Here is a 17146-nt window from a genome sequence, read left to right on the forward strand (position 1 = left end):
AACTGTAACACTGACATATTAGTCAGTGAATTCCAGTTACAGAGTGGAGGGAGCTTCAGAGAATTTGAATTACCTATTAGCAGTTTCTGTAGCATTGAATCCACTTCTCCAGTACTGGTCGCCCAGTATGCATATGGTGGTATGAGTGATGGCATGGGAGACCCATTCATGATGATAATCCCTCCAATTGAGCAGTTTACAAATAACTATTTAGTTGAGAGTTTCACTATTTTCACATCCAACTATGTCACGATGTATGTTTCTTCTGAGTTTTCAAGCTGCACAAATATTGTTAGACAATTCCGTTGTTTCTGGGTGGCAGAAAGTTTTTTGTTCAAACGGAGAAGTTTGTGGCCACATAAGTCGAACAAGTGTGTCTACTGGAGCACATTCTATCAGCCATCAAAACAGCTCAGCTGTTCTAGGTGTTTCAGTGTACGGATTCGGCTCTTTCAGTTCTTACGGTTACCCTGGAGGCATGAGATTATCTCCCATACAATGCAACTGTGGTCAAAATTCTATTTGTTTGAATAACATGGGACAGTTCAACTGTAGCTGCTTGAATGGATTTGTGGCTTCATTGTCTGAAACAGATGAAATTGTCTGTACCAGTAAGTTGAGTATTTAATTGAAGATGTCATTCACTTTTTCTTTCTTTTCATTGCAGCCATAACCTGTCCTCCCTTGACTACTCCTTCCAATGGCTCTGTGACATACAGTGCCATTGCTAATCAAAATGACACCTATGCCTTTGATGTGGTAGCTACCTACAACTGTTTCGCTGGGTTTTCTCTTGTCAGCGACAATACAAGGAACTGCACTGGAGATGGCAGTAGCACTACTGGTGCTTTTGCTGGTATAGCTCCAATCTGTGCAGGTAGGCTTACACAATATTTCAGGACTTGTGTATACAGGCTTCTCTACTACAGCTATAACATGCCCTCCACTTTCAAACCCAACGAACGGCTCTGTGTCATATTCAAATGTGCCTGGTCAAGGCAACAGCTATGATTTCAATGTCGAGGCTACCTACAGTTGTGATACTGGATATTCACTAGTTGATAACAACACAAGGACTTGCACTGGAGATGGAAGTAGCACTACTGGTTCTTTTGATGGAGAATCACCAATTAACTTGTGTAGGTGAGTCAATGAAAAACACCAAACTGTACTCCATTTTATTTATATACAGTCATTACCTGCCCTCCCCTGAATGATCCTTCCAATGGTACTGTGACTTACAATGTTGAGAGTGATAATTTAGAGTTTGGAACGCAGGCAATATATAGTTGTGACAATGGATTTTCTCTGGTTGGTAATACGACCAGAACTTGCACTGGAGATGGCAGTAGCACTACTAGTTCTTTTGATGGAGAAGCACCAACTTGTGAAGGTGAGTATCCAGTTAACATTCTGCAATAAGAATAATGTGTGTGTCTTGTGACTCAAGGTGTACTCCATCTTTTTGATTATTCCATGCAGCCATAATGTGCCCTGCTCTAAGTGACCCAATTAATGGTGAAATAGACTATGATGGTGGAGATACTTCTACTAACAACAACCAAATTCCTTTTGGTACGATGGCCACCTACACTTGTGTCATTGGTTTTGCTCTGATTGGTAATGACATAAGAACGTGTACTGGAGATGGCAGTAGCACTACTGGTGCATTTAGTGGAATTGATCCAACTTGTGAACGTGAGTGACACCAAATAATTTTAAGCTTACTAATCAATTTTCAATTATGCAGCCATAACCTGTCCTCCTTTGATGACCCCAACCAATGGCACTGTGTCTTATGGCGGAGTTCCTACTGATGTAAATGGTAACTTGTCGTTCAATGTAATGGCTACTTACAGTTGTGACACTGGGTTTGCACTGGTTGGTAACAGCTCAAGGATTTGCACCGGAGACGGGATGAGTGTCAATGGTGGCTTTAATGGAACAGCTCCAACTTGTGACCGTGAGTGCTCTTCACACACTTAACTTGCAACTGTAAACCCTCTCTCCTCTCCAACTGTCTACAGCTATAACCTGCCCTGCTGTGGCAGCGCCGAGTAGTGGCAGTGTTGACTTTGGTGGAGCCTCATCTGATGGAAACAGCAACTATATGCCTTTGATGTGATAACTAATTACAATTGTGATAATGGATTTTCTCTGGTTGGTAATAGCTCGAGGACGTGTACTGGAGATGGCAGTAGCAATACTGGTGCTTTTGATGGAGCAGCTCCAACTTGTGAACGTAAGTGCATAATTATGCTTCTGTTATTGGACATTTTAACTCCCCTCCCACCCTACTCACCAGCTATAACTTTCCCTGGTGTTCCCACACCAAACAACGGCAATATTGACTTTGGTGGAGCCTCACTTGATGAAAATGGCACATATATTTTTGCTGTGGTGGCTACCTACGTATGTGACACTGGGTTTTATCTTGTTGGTAACGACTCAAGGATTTGCACTGGAGATGGGATGAGTGTCAATGGTGGCTTTAATGGAACAGCTCCAACTTGTGACCGTGAGTGCTCTTCACACACAACGTTTAATTTGTAACTGTCAACCCTTTCCCCTCTCCAGCCATTACCTGCTTAACTGTAGCCATTCCGAACAACGGCAGTCTGGACTTTGGTGGAGCCTCACCTGATGTAAGGAACAACTATGCATTAAATGTAGTGGCTACCTACAACTGTGACATTGGATTTTCTCTGGTTGGGGACCGAACAAGGATGTGCACTGGAGAAGGAAGTAGCAGCTCCGTTGGTACATTTGATGGGGTGGATCCAACTTGTGAACGTAAATGCATCATTATTTGATAGTAATTGTGTTAATTTTTAACTCCCCCCTCCAGCTATAACTTGCCCCAGTATTCCCTCAACAAACAACGGCAGTATTGATTTTGGTAGAGCCTCGCCTAATGAAAACAGCACCTATGCGTTTAATGTGGTGGCTACCTACAACTGTGACACTGGATTTTCTCTGGTTGGGGACAACACAAGAAATTGCACTGGAGATGGCAACAGTATTATTGGTGCCTTTGATGGGTCAGCTCCAAATTGTCAGCGTGAGTTATAGGGCTATTATATTATATCGCTAAATCACTCTTATTCTCTTTTTAACAGTGATTACCTGTTTTCCGTTGACTGATCCTTTCAATGGTTTTGTAACATACAGTTCTACTGTAAATAGCAATTACGTCTTTGATGTGGTGGCTACCTACAGTTGTGACACTGGCTTTTTTCTGGTTGGTAACGACTCAAGGACTTGCACTGGAGATGGCAGCAGCATTACTGGTGCCTTTGATGGCCTAGTTCCAAGCTGCGAAGGTAGACTATAATCAAAAAAATATGGGCATACATTTTTGTTTTAAGATTTGGATTATCATTTACGCTACAGCTATAACATGCCCACCACTTTCCAATCCAACCAACGGCTCTGTTTCTTATTCGAATGTGTCCGGTCAAAACAACAGTTACCCTTTCAATGTAACAGCTACCTACAGCTGCAACTCTGGGTTTACTCTGGTTGGTAACAAGATAAGGAATTGCTTTGGAGATGGCAGTAGTACTATTGGTTCATTTGATGGGTTGGCTCCAGCATGCAAAGGTATACTATATATATACATGCACTTCTAATGAAACCACTTACTTGTATTTACAGCAACAACTTGTTCTCCTCTTGCCGACCTACTTAACGGGACTATATCATATTCTGCTGCCGCTGATGGTTTGGGAAATTATGTATTCAATGTGACGGCTAACCACAGTTGTGACACTGGGTTTGATCTGGTTGGTAACAACCGAAGGACTTGCAGTGGAGATGGCAGTATTATTACGGGTACTTTTGACGGAGAAGCTCCATCTTGTGAACGTGAGAATAATTAATGCATGATGGCATTATCTACAAAAATCAATCCCTCACTGACAAGATTATAGTCGATACGCCCTCGATAATAGTTAAATTACGAGCATGAGATATGTTTTTGGTGTTAATATTATATAGTGTCCCAATGGACCCCTTAATTGAGGGTAATCCGTATAGCCCTGAGTCAGAAGGAAAACTATAACATTAATGCTGGCACATGATCTCCAACCAATAAAGTTAGTCACATGACCATGCTTTAAGTGTGTCTTACATTAATATTTCCTGCAATACAAAAAAACTGAGACATTGATAAAATGGATTCAAACGTAGCCAGGTACAAGCTGCATAAATGGCAGGCTGTGCAAGGCTAGAGGTCACATGACTAGCACTGATCCTTTATAGAATACACCTAGCCAAGATCATGTGTTTTAATGCTGGTGTACAGTAGCTATATACTTGAATAGATTATGTGGTGCACAGGCAAACACAGATTACAATACCTAATTTTATAGTGTGTTCTAATAATTATTATGCCTAGAGCTTTGGCTAAATCTATAGAGGTAGCTAGCTAGCAAAATGTGTTATAGTTTCAAAACAACTGATATATATGTTACTGTACCTATTTTCAATGTGTTTTTCTTATTAAAATGTCACAGCTGCAGTTGCCTCATCTTCATCACTTATCCGAGATGTTGTCATACCTGTTGTGAGTGTGATGGCTGTACTAGCTCTAGTTGTACTGGGTGGAGCTGTTTATGGATACATTAAAGTGATAAGCCATCTGTTCAAGTTACAAAAGGCTGAAACTGGGACTGCTAAACTGTTGTAATCAAAACATTATGTGCATCTGATTACAATCAACTGCAAGCTAGCCATTTTGATATAAGTCACCAGTTTCAGTGATGCTAATAATTATATGTTTTATCAGTAATTGCTTAAGATAAAAGCTTCTTCTATACGTAAGTAGCTAGTTGACAACATAATTGTAATATAGAGTCTACTATAGTCGACATAATAACACTTCATTGATGTTATATTTTAATTATAAGTTGTACGGTACAGTAGAGTTAGCATTGATCAAGTTCTTTTGTTTGTATTTAGTAGGGGGGCACAGCTGATAAATGGTATTCATTCAGAGGGGGGGTGTTCTCCCCCGCCAGAGACGAACTTTTTTTATATTCTCAGAGATTTTAGTGAAAGATACATATTAAACTGCATGTCTGCATGAAATAATCTGTAGGTTAGTTTGAGCAGGTGAGCCCCCTAGCCTCCCTGGTTCTTACGGCCATGTTAAAGGTACAGATAAAATTCAACGTGTGTTTTGTGCTCTGCGCATGGTATTATTAAATGTTTATATGGTATAAGGTTTCCCTCTCCTGTTCCATGAAAACAAGCAAAGTTAATAAGGGGTTTTCTTAGAAGTTGTGGACAATCATAATCATTAGTGAATAAAGGAAGTCAGGGCTTGTACAAATGTACTTGTTTATATCACTTGTTAGGACTCAGGAAACCTTGTAGAAGCAACTACCTAGAATGAAGCTAATGAGGTGTGTATTAATTATGCGGCAACATGGTCATTACTACCTGTGCATGCATGCATATCAAAGTTATTGGGCACCTTCCTGTGAGACTGAGTGACTGAGTGACTGAGTGTACACAATTTTATAGTGCTGATTGCTATCTTTTAAATCTGGGCTGCTGTAAATTGTATTGTGTACATCATCATGGAAGAGGAGTAAAGATCTATAGGTAAAGCCTGTAAAGATGGTCGAGCCCTAGGCCTTTTTTCTTTCTTAATCAGTTTAGCAACAACATTATTAAGTAACTTCCAATATTGTCACGGGGAACGATTTACTTTCATACATATGCATGCATGTGGTGCCCTAAAATTAACACACAAGCACAAAATAGATTAATAAGACCACACTGGCTGGTGCAGCTACAGCCTAACTCTGCTCTTAGACTATATATAGCCGTAGTCTGTAGCAAATTGTGATAATTGATCTCACAACCTTTTCTTTGGCATCATACTATCTAAAACATGCATTAATAGCTTTTACGGTTGGCTTCTTGGTCTTGTTTACTTTGATGGGCTCAAAAAGCCTTATACTCTTATTGGATGTGTTAGTGATTTGCAACAAAGTCACTCCTACCTACATAATGGCATGGCTCGCATACCTTGCACAGGTGTATGTATGAGCTATTTAATGAGCTACAGAATTGCTACTCTGGACCATGACATAATCACGATATCAAAGTGTGCATGCACCTCATTCGAACCATACCAATATCAAACCATAAAACATCAAAGCCAACCAATCTTGTTTTCGTGTCTGTGTGTGTGTGTGTGTGTTTCCCCACTTTGAACCAGCTAATTACATGGATACAAACATTTTCAAGCAGTTTCATCTTTATTGCTATCTAGTCAGACACATTCGAGCTTGTACCATTAGCTAGGCCTCAGGAAACCTACACTCTAATGCAAGTACCTAGAATGAAGCTAATGAAGTGTGTTATTGTCACTCTTACTTGTATTGAGTGACAAACCTCACATACCTTCCAGGAACTAGCTATCATTTATTATTGCATGTGGTAGACCTCTACAAGAAACTGTAATTTATAGCTAATCTAGTGAGCATTGTTTGTCTCACTGAATAGACAGTTAATCAGTAACTAGATCTAGCTGCTAAAATGAGACACAGAATTGCTACTCTGATCCTGACAATAATCGTAATCACATTTGTTCACAAGAAAGCATCCTGCAATACCCAAATCACAGGTAGGACGAAAAACATGTATAGGCCTTAAATTTAAATTTGAATTGTCTATTGATCCTAGATGTGACCCCATCAAGTGCTGGCAATAGATTTGTGGTCGGTTTCCCCATAAATTTTGCTGAAGCAGAACAGTTGTTCTTATTCATCACAAACCCAGAGTCAAGTGCTGTTAGCTTCACAGTCACTCCAATTGATTTTAGCGGTAGTGTTTCAGCATCTTCTGCTACTGTAAACATCCCATCCAGTTTTGAAGTTGTATCTATTAATGAAAGGGACAAGGGGATCCTTGTTGAAGCTAACGGAAACATCAATGTGTATGGGCTGTCTTATGATTCAGGTTCTGCAGATGCCTATTTAGCATTACCATGTACTGTAATGGCAGTGGATGAATACGAATATTATGGAATCTCCTATGGAACCTTTTGTAGTATTATTTTGGTGGTGGCTTGTGAAAATGAAACTGTTATCAAATTCAATTCCTCAACAATAACACTCAATAGTATGGAAACCTATCAGATGGAAAGTAGTGATAATGATCTCACAGGAACAAGAATAACAAGCTCCAAACCTTTGTCTGTATTTAGCGGACATGATTGTGCTAATATTCCTCAAGGTAACCAAGCTTGTGATCACCTGGTTGAACAAGTGCCTCCGACTGTGACATGGGGCTCAAAATTCTTCGTAGCATCTCTTGAGGGTAGATCTTCTGGTGAACGTATTCGTGTTCTTAGTGCCCGAGCAGCAAGTGTAGCTGTGAATTGCAACACTAACGTATCAGTCAGTGAATTCCAGTTACAGAGTGGAGGGAGCTACAGAGAATTTGAAATACTTATTAACAGTTTCTGTAGCATTGAATCCACTTCACCAGTACTGGTCGCACAGTATGCATATGGTGGTGAGAGTGATGGCGTGGGAGACCCATTCATGATGATAATCCCTCCAATTGAGCAGTTTACAAATAACTATTTAGTTGAGAGTTTCACTAATTTCATATCCAACCATGTCACGGTGTATGTTTCTTTTGAGTTTTTTCAAACTGCACAAATATTTTTAGACAATTCCATTGTTACTGACTGGAGGAATGTTGTCTGTGCAAGTGGAGAGATTTGTGGCCATATAAGTAGAACAAATGTGTCTACTGGAGCTCATTCTGTCCGCCATCAAAACAGCTCAGCTGTTCTAGGTGTTTCAGTGTATGGATTCGATATAGACAATTCTTATGGCTACCCTGGAGGGATGAGATTATCTCCCATACATTGCAACTGTGGTCAAAATTCTATTTGTTTGAATAACATGGGACAGTTTAACTGTAGCTGTTTGATTGGATTTGGTGCTAAATTGACTGGAACTGATGGATTCACCTGTAATGGTAAGTTGATATAGTAATAGAAGAGGTAATTTACTGTTTCATTGCAGCCATAAGTTGTCCTCTCTCGACTGCTCCTACCAATGGCTCCGTGACATACAGTGCCACTGCTGATGAAAACGACACCTATGCCTTTGATGTGGTAGTTACTTACAGCTGTTTCGTTGGATTTTCTCTTGTCGGGGACAATACAAGAACTTGCACTGGAGATGGCAGTAGCACTACTGGTGCATTTAGTGGAATTGATCCAACTTGTGAACGTGAGTGACACCAACATGTTTTGTTTTAGCTTACACTAGTTTTCCTATGCAGCCATAACCTGTTCTCCTTTGATGAGCCCAACCAATGGCACTGTGTCTTATGGCGGAGTTGCTACTGATGTAAATGGCAACTTTACGTTCAATGTAATAGCTACCTACAGTTGTGAGACTGGGTTTGCTCTGGTTGATAACAGCTCAAGGATTTGCACCGGAGATGGGATGAGTGTCAATGGTGACTTTAATGGAACAGCTCCAACTTGTGACCGTGAGTGCTCTTCACACACTTAACTTGCAACTGTAAACCCTCTCTCCAACTGTCTACAGCTATAACCTGTCCTGCTGTGGCAGCGCTGAGTAGTGGCAGTATTGACTTTAGTGGAGCCTCATCTGATGGAAACAGCAACTATGCCTTTGATGTGGTAGCTAATTACAATTGTGATAATGGATTTTCTCTGGTTGGTAATAGCTCGAGAACGTGTACTGGAGATGGCAGTAGCACTACTGGTGTTTTTGATGGTATAGCTCCAATATGTGCAGGTACGAAAACTTACACTATATACTACGAGTAGTATAGGATCTTCTCTGCTACAGCTATAACATGCCCACCACTTTCCAATCTAACCAACGGCTCTCTGTCTTATTCGAATGTGCCTGGTCAAAACAACAGCTATGCTTTCAATGTCGATGTTACATACAGTTGTGACACTGGGTTTGCTCTGGTGGGTAACAACACAAGGACTTGCACTGGAGATGGAAGTAGCACCACTGGTTCTTTTGATGGAGAAGCACCAACTTGTGAAGGTGAGTCCATGAAAAACGCTAAACTGTGCTCTAATATTCTATATACAGTCATTACCTGCCCTCCCTTGAGTGATCCTTCCAATGGCTCTGTGGTTCATAACATTGATTTAGAGTTTGGATCGCAAGCTATCTACAACTGTAACACTGGGTTTTTTCTAGTTGGTAATACGATCAGGACTTGTACTGGAGACGGCAGTAACACTACCGGTTATTTTGATGGAGAAGCACCAACTTGTGAAGGTAAGCGTATTAAAAGAGTTTGTTTACAAGAAAGCATCCTGTAGTGCCCAAATAACTACAGGTATAGGATAAAAAGTGCATGTTTATAAACGAATTGTTTATTGATCCTAGATGTGACTCTATCAAGTTCTGGCAACACATATGTGGTCGGTTTCCCCAGAAATTTTGCTGATGCAGAACAGTTGTTCTTATTCATTACAAACCCAGAGTCAAGTGCTGTTAGTTTCCTAGTCACTCCAATCAATTTTAGCTGTAGCGTTTCGACATCTTCAACTACTGTAAACATCCCATCAAGTTTTGAAGTTGTATCTGTCGATGAAAGGAACAAGGGGATCCTTGTTGAAGCTAACGGAAACGTCCGTGTGTATGGGCTGTCTTATGATTCGGGTTCTGCAGATGCCTATTTAGCATTACCCTGTACTGTAATGGCGGTGGATGAATACGAATATTATGGAATCTCCTATGGAACCTTTTGTAGTATTATTTTGGTGGTGGCTTGTGAAAATGAAACTGTTGTCAAATTCAATAATTCTGTAACAATAACACTCAATAGTTTGGAAACGTATCAGTTTGAAAGTAGTAGTCAGGATCTCACAGGAACAAGAATAACTAGCTCTAAACCTTTGTCTGTATTTAGCGGACATGATTGTGCTGCGGTTCCTCAAGATATTAACTTCTGTGACCACCTGGTTGAACAAGTGCCTCCGACTGTGACATGGGGCTCAAAATTCTTTGTAGCATCTCTTGAGGGTAGATCTTCTGGTGAACGTATTCGTGTTCTTAGTGCCCGAGCAGCAAGTGTAGCTGTGAATTGCAACACTAACGTATCAGTCAGTGAATTCCAGTTACAGAGTGGAGGGAGCTATCGAGAATTTGAAATACTTATTAACAGTTTCTGTAGCATTGAATCCACTTCACCAGTACTGGTCGCACAGTATGCATATGGTGGTGAGAGTGATGGCGTGGGAGACCCATTCATGATGATAATCCCTCCAATTGAGCAGTTTACAAATAACTATTTAGTTGAGAGTTTCACTAATTTCATATCCAACCATGTCACGGTGTATGTTTCTTTTGAGTTTTTTCAAACTGCACAAATATTTTTAGACAATTCCATTGTTACTGACTGGAGGAATGTTGTCTGTGCAAGTGGAGAGATTTGTGGCCACATAAGTAGAACAAATGTGTCTACTGGAGCTCATTCTGTCCGCCATCAAAACAGCTCAGCTGTTCTAGGTGTTTCAGTGTATGGATTCGGTATAGACAATTCTTATGGCTACCCTGGAGGGATGAGATTATCTCCCATACATTGCAACTGTGGTCAAAATTCTATTTGTTTGAATAACATGGGACAGTTTAACTGTAGCTGCTTGATTGGGTTTGGTGCTAAATTGACTGGAACTGATGGATTCACCTGTAATGGTAAGTTGATATAGTAATAGAAGAGGTAATTTACTGTTTCATTGCAGCCATAACTTGTCCTCTCTCGACTGCTCCTACCAATGGCTCTGTGACATACAGTGCCACTGCTGATGAAAACGACACATATGCCTTTGATGTGGTAGTTACTTACAGCTGTTTCGTTGGATTTTTTCTTGTCGGGGACAATACAAGAACTTGCACTGGAGATGGCAGTAGCACTACTGGTGCATTTAGTGGAATTGATCCAACTTGTGAACGTGAGTGACACCAATATGTTTTGTTTTAGCTTACACTAATTTTCCTATGTAGCCATAACCTGTTCTCCTTTGATGAGCCCAACCAATGGCACTGTGTCTTACGGTGGAGTTGCTACTGATGTAAATGGCAACTTTACGTTCAATGTAATGGCTACCTACAGTTGTAACACTGGGTTTGCTCTGGTTGATAACAGCTCAAGGATTTGCACTGGAGGTGGGATGAGTGTCAATGGTGGTTTTAATGGAACAGCTCCAACATGTGACCGTGAGTGTACTCTTCCACACACTTAATTTGCAACTATTAACCCTATCCTCTCTCCAACTGTCTACAGCTATAACCTGCCCTGCTGTGGCAGCGCCGAGTAGTGGCAGTATTGATTTTGGTGGAGCCTCATCTGATGGAAACAGCAACTATGCCTTTGATGTGGTAGCTAATTACAATTGTGATAATGGATTTTCTCTGGTTGGTAATAGCTCGAGGACGTGTACTGGACTTGGCAGTAGCACTGCTGGTGCTTTTGATGGAGCAGCTCCATCTTGTGAACGTAAGTGCATATGTTTCTGTTATTGGACATTTTAACTCCCCTAACAATCCACCTCACCCACCAGCCATAACTTGCCCTGGAGTGCTCATACCGAACAACGGCAATATTGACTTTGGTGGAGCCTCACGTGATGAAAATGGCACATATATTTTTGCTGTGGTGGCTACCTACGTATGTGACACTGGGTTTTATCTGGTTGGTAACGACTCACGGACTTGCACTGGAGATGGCAGCAGTATTATTGGTACTTTTGATGGGTCGGCTTCAACTTGTCAGCGTGAGTTACATGCATGGCTTTATATGACATACCGAATCACACCTATTCTTTTTTCAAAAGTTATCACCTGCCCTCCGTTGACTATTCCTTCTAATGGTGCTGTGACATACAATTCTACTGCTGATGAAAACGGCAACTATGATTTTTATGTGATGGCTACCTACAATTGTGACACTGGCTTTTTTCTGGTTGGTGACAACTCAACAACTTGCACTGGAAATGGCAGTAGCATTACTGGTGCCTTCGATGGCCTAGTTCCAATATGTGAATGTAAGTTATAATAATTTTAGGGACTCAATTTGAATAAGCATTTCTGTTACATACAGCTATAACATGCCCACCACTTTCCAATCTAACCAACGGCTCTCTGTCTTATTCGAATGTGCCTGATCAAAACAACAGCTATGCTTTCAATGTAACAGCTACCTACAGATGCAACTCTGGGTTTGCTCTGGTTGGTAACAAGACAAGGAATTGCTCTGGAGATGGCAGTAGTACTACTGGTTCATTTGATGCGTCTGCTCCAACTTGCAAAGGTAAATACTATAATACTTCTGTGTTTGGAAACAAACTAATTTTTCAGCAATAACATGTTCTCCGATTGCTGACCCAATTAATGGGACTGTAATCTATTCTTCTGACGTTGATGGTTTGGGAAATTATGTCTTCAATGTGACGGCTAACCACAGTTGTGACACTGGCTTTGATCTGGTTGGTAACAATCCAAGGACTTGCAGTGGAGATGGAAGTAGCATTACCGGTGCATTTGATGGAGAGGATCTGAAATGTGAAGGTGCAAACAGTATGAGTGTGTACAGATTATAATGACAATAAGGCAAACTCTACTGTACATAATGCCTTTAACGACCAAAATACAATTTTAAGTACTCCATAATTATAGGCTCTCGTAAGTAATGAAAAACAGTGAATTTATGTTTTTACTCATGCACAGTTTTAGTTGCCTCTTCTGCATCACTTATCCGAGATGTTGTCATACCTGTTGTGAGTGTGGTGGCTGTACTAGCTCTAGTTGTACTGGGTGGAGCTGTCTATGGATATATTCAAGTGATAAGCCATCTGTTGAAGTTAAAAAAGTCTGAAACCGGGACTGCTAAACTACTGTAATCTTTAATATGGTTTTCAGTCTGTGCAAAACTAATAATTATCACTGTTAACAGTACGTCATTTATATTTAAGTAGATAGAGGTCTTTGGGTATGAAACACCAACTTATCGTTTAATTTGTGATTCTATATTCGAATAATGCTTTATACCAATGAGCTCACTTTTATGTTGGTTTCGATCGAGATAAAAATTTTTGTTCATGTACGTCTTGTCCACGTCCACTGACAACACTATAAGGCTCTTCTCTGTAGTCTGTATGGATGTCATTAATTTCACATTTTGAAGAATTTATTACCAGCAAAATGTGCTAAACAGTGCAAAATCTATAGACTTGTGAACACCTTGAACATTAATGTGCACTTACAACTAGATCTAGAGATCTAGCTATAATTATATAAAAGTAGGGAGCATTGATATTGTGGCGTAAGAAGATGGTTTGACAAAGGGGAGCTTTTACTTGCATGCATGGCCTTGGAGGGGGAGCTGAGACATATGCACCACGAAATTATCTATAAGCATAGCATTGCAAGATTATCACCAAAAATAAAAGGGGACTCCAGCACTCTGCTTCTGACTGGTCTAAGCATATTATAGATAGAACTCTTCCTTTTCTATCTATGGTCTAAGTCAGTGACAATGCAGTTAAATGAGCTATATAATACTACTTTAACTACGGACTCATAATTATAATTATACATTTGCTCACAAGAATGTGTAATGCCCAAATCACAAGTAGAATTCTTGAATTGTCCATTGCTTGATCTTATAGATGTGAAGTGCTGGCAACAACTCTCTCGTTGACTTCCCTAGTTAGTGGTCAATTACAATGGGATAAAATTTCTTATTCATCCACACAAACCCAAAGTTAAGTAATATTTTCCCGGTCACAATTGATCGTGGGAGCATTTCAATTTCTTTAATCATCCAGTTTTTGGGGGGATCTTTGTTGAAGCTGATATAAATTATAAGATCAAGGATGTATATTAACTATTTTCTGCGGACATGTTACAGTGTATGTACTATATGATGGCAGTAGATGAACGAATTATTATGGAGTCTCGTATGATGCCGGGATCCTTTGTATAATCTCCTATGTACCCTTTTGTAGTGTTATTTTGTTGGTGGCTTGTGAAAATGAAACTGTTGTCAAATTCAATTCTCAAGGAAGACGTATACACAGTACAAACTAGATTATCTATAGCTAGACTTCTAGCTGCATGCAACTTACCACGTGTTTGTGTTTACAACTCAGATTATGTGCTAAGTGCCATGTGCTATGCGAAGATGTCTGATATACGCCATGTGTGATGTGCTATGCGCTCTGTACCAATGTTCAATGGGTCATGCGCGATGTACTAAGCGCTGTGTGCTATGTGAAGCTCATTGTGTCCTGCCTGTGCATGAAGAAGTTCACGCGGCTGCCCCCATCAATCAAGGTTTCCATCACAAGGCTGTTGTGAAGGTGATAGAAACTGCATCTTGTATCTACGCTGTATCAGAGAACTCACGTTTCTCTTCAATGAAGGAGAAAGATTTTAGCAGTAAAATAGATGTTACTGGTTACAGCCATCTATTATAGAGTGTGCAATAATTGATTTGTTTTGTTTGTGCATTACACACTTTATGATGCATTGATGTCTGACAGGGTTTGGTGACTTACTCTATCATTTCTTGTAACTTGAATAACTGTTCACGCATCTTCAAAATGTATTGATACCTTCCACCATTACCATGGTTACTATGTATAGGTATGACTTACATTCACCCATAGTTAAATGCAGCCTCCAATACCAAGTTGTAGAAAGCAACATGGTATTAAAAGAAAACTCTTAGTGAGATTAAAACTTGAAGAAAAGGTTGATATTTGGTGTGAACTCATTCTAGCTCGATCTGATCACAGCAACTTGCTAACAAACGTGATTTGTATGCTTACTGCATGTGGTCACTTTATTTTTTTGTGAATGGTGGAACAGCTCCATGCAACTTGAGATCGTACAAGAGTGCTCTTCACACACATACTGATAGACTAGTGTCTTTTATCTGTAAACCCAAAAGATAGCTCTTACTATAGAGTGCAGTAGAAACTATGTGGATTTAGGCTGCTACCACGTATATTTGTTCTATATAATTATATCTATATATATAAACTTAAACACTCAACTTACTATTACAGGTGAATCCATCTGTTTAGCACCAAATTCATTCAAGCTAGTGCAGCTACAATTAAACTGTCTCTTAAACAAATAGATTTTTGACCATGCACAGTTACATTGTATGGGAGATAATCTCATGCCTCCAGGATAATTAGAACTGGCTGTAGCGAATCTGTACACCGAAACACCTAGAACAGCTGAGTTGTTTTAATGGCGAACAGAATGATCTCCAGTAAACACATTTTGTTCTACTTATGAGGCCACAAACTTCTCCATTTGAACAGACACCTTTCTGCCATCCAGTAACTACAGAATTGTCTGAATGTCGTGACATAGTTGGATGAGAAATTAGTGAAATTCTCGACTAAATAGTTATTTGTAAACTGCTCAATTGGAGGGATTATCATCATGGATGCATGGGTCTTCCACGCCATCACTCGTACCACCATATGCATACTGGGCGACCAGAAGTGGACTTTCAACTTCAAAAACATCTATTTTACTGCTAAAATCTGTCTCCTTCATTGAAGAGAAACGAGAGTTCTCTGATACAGCGTAGATACAAGATGTATCACCTTCACAACAGCCTTGTGATGGAAATCTTGATTGATTGGGGCAACCGCGTGAACTTCTTCATGCACAGGCAGGACACAATGAGCTTCACATAGCACACAGCGCTTAGCACATCGCGCATGACCCATTGAAAATTGGTACAGAGCGCATAGCACATCACACATGGTGTATCGGACATCTTCGCATAGCACATGGCACTTAGCACATAATCTGAGTTGTAAACACAAACACATGGCAGGATCCCTGCAGCTAGATAGTCTCGATTTCCAGCCTCTTTGCAAGAGTCTGGTGAACTTCACTATCACCACTCGTGTCAGGCCCTAAGTGCCGCGGTTAGATAACCTAGTAGTGATAATTGGGTGTTAACCAAATAGTGTAGGTGTAGTGGTGGGTGTACCCACTGTGTGGTGAAATTCATGCAATCACTGAATGGGTACAGGTGTGGCCAAAAATCAGTGTGGAACATTTAGTTTATGACTTTCAAGATTTAGTACATAATTATAGTGCAAGACTATGGAAAGACACATGAAGATGCAAGACGTGATAATTGAGAGTGCTAGAGCAATTGGGATCCATTATTTAAAGCCAGAGCAAATGAAAGCAATGTATTCAATCATTGGAGGAAAGGACACATTTGTGTCACTGCCAACCGGCTATGGAAAGTCAGTAATCTTTGCTGCATTACCTATGGCCTTTGACCAATTGAAAGGTGAACTAAAATTGCTGTATGAGTGTACCTATATATACGCCTTTTTCTGTTTTGCAGGAACATCTGGAAGCATTGTACTTTGTATTAGTCCCCTCACTTCGCTGATGATGGATCAACAAAAAAAGTATGCAGCTGGAGGATTGACAGTGGAATACGTTGGAGAAGCTCAGACAGACCGTAGTGCTATTAACAGAGTACTGAAAGGAGAAGCTCAGTCGGTGTTCATCTCCCCAGAGAGCATATTAGCGAAGGGTATTTTTCGAAATATGCTTCTGTCACCACCGTATATAAAGAATCTCGTTGCAGTAGTAGTTGATGAAGCCCATTGTGTTAAAACCTGGGGAGATGATTTTCGAGTCGCGAGATTGGAGATTTAAGGAGCCTCATTCCAGACAATGTGTCGGTGTTCACGCACTTACTGCTACCTCTACAACAGAAACATTTTACATTGTCAGTAGAAGGTTATGTATAGACGATCCTACTTTAATTGCCTCCCCTCCTTTCCGAGACAATATTTCTTATGGTTCTTATTTTAATGGTTGCTGCTGACACGTACACCGGTGGAATGGTTGCTGCTGACACTGGTGAAATGGTTGGTACTGAAACAGATAATGGAATGGGTGGTGTGGGGGGTTCCTGCATAACTCTACTTCTTTTTGGCGGTGGTGGTTAAGTTATCTTCTGCATGTCTTGAAAGCAGACCATTTATTAGCTCTGTTGCTTCCTTCTTTACCTTGCATAGCTTTTCTTGTTGAGCATGGACATTCTTCAGTTGTTTCTC

At 40.3% G+C, this 17146-nt stretch overlaps 3 protein-coding genes across 5 annotated transcripts; all 3 read left to right on the top strand.

Moving 5' to 3' along the window:
• Window positions 1–297: 297 nt before the first annotated feature.
• LOC135333876 (E-selectin-like) lies at window positions 298–2125 on the top strand. Its single transcript, XM_064528929.1, has 7 exons — window positions 298–611; window positions 668–877; window positions 930–1139; window positions 1193–1393; window positions 1483–1698; window positions 1751–1963; window positions 2028–2125. Exons 1-7 carry the CDS (start codon window positions 479–481, stop codon window positions 2123–2125), a joined length of 1281 nt encoding a protein of 426 aa, XP_064384999.1. The 5' UTR covers window positions 298–478.
• On the top strand, window positions 1562–4861 carry LOC135342251 (E-selectin-like). Of its 2 annotated transcripts, XM_064538956.1 has the most exons (10): window positions 1562–1698; window positions 1751–1963; window positions 2028–2242; window positions 2306–2518; window positions 2578–2793; window positions 2849–3061; window positions 3120–3323; window positions 3394–3603; window positions 3658–3867; window positions 4518–4861. In XM_064538956.1, exons 4-10 carry the CDS (start codon window positions 2473–2475, stop codon window positions 4688–4690), a joined length of 1272 nt encoding a protein of 423 aa, XP_064395026.1. In that variant the 5' UTR covers window positions 1562–1698; window positions 1751–1963; window positions 2028–2242; window positions 2306–2472; the 3' UTR covers window positions 4691–4861. The 2 variants fall into 2 exon arrangements, with proteins under 2 accessions (XP_064395026.1, XP_064395020.1); XM_064538950.1 differs by lacking the exons at window positions 1562–1698; window positions 1751–1963; window positions 2028–2242 and having other exon boundaries at window positions 2251–2518.
• A 1555-nt stretch (window positions 4862–6416) lies between these two features.
• On the top strand, window positions 6417–13082 carry LOC135342233 (uncharacterized). Of its 2 annotated transcripts, none has more exons than XM_064538939.1 (16): window positions 6417–6640; window positions 6700–8007; window positions 8055–8264; window positions 8317–8529; window positions 8589–8801; window positions 8856–9065; window positions 9114–9305; window positions 9417–10727; window positions 10775–10984; window positions 11037–11249; window positions 11317–11529; window positions 11594–11806; window positions 11867–12076; window positions 12133–12342; window positions 12390–12599; window positions 12765–13082. In XM_064538939.1, the coding sequence occupies exons 1-16, from the start codon at window positions 6553–6555 to the stop codon at window positions 12929–12931; spliced, it is 5391 nt and encodes a 1796-aa protein (XP_064395009.1). In that variant the 5' UTR covers window positions 6417–6552; the 3' UTR covers window positions 12932–13082. The 2 variants fall into 2 exon arrangements, with proteins under 2 accessions (XP_064395009.1, XP_064395003.1); XM_064538933.1 differs by having other exon boundaries at window positions 6418–6640; window positions 12759–13082.
• The last annotated feature ends 4064 nt before the right edge of the window (window positions 13083–17146 follow it).

The sequence above is a fragment of the Halichondria panicea genome, chromosome 1 (genome assembly GCF_963675165.1).
Source record: "Halichondria panicea chromosome 1, odHalPani1.1, whole genome shotgun sequence".
Lineage (NCBI taxonomy): Eukaryota > Metazoa > Porifera > Demospongiae > Suberitida > Halichondriidae > Halichondria > Halichondria panicea.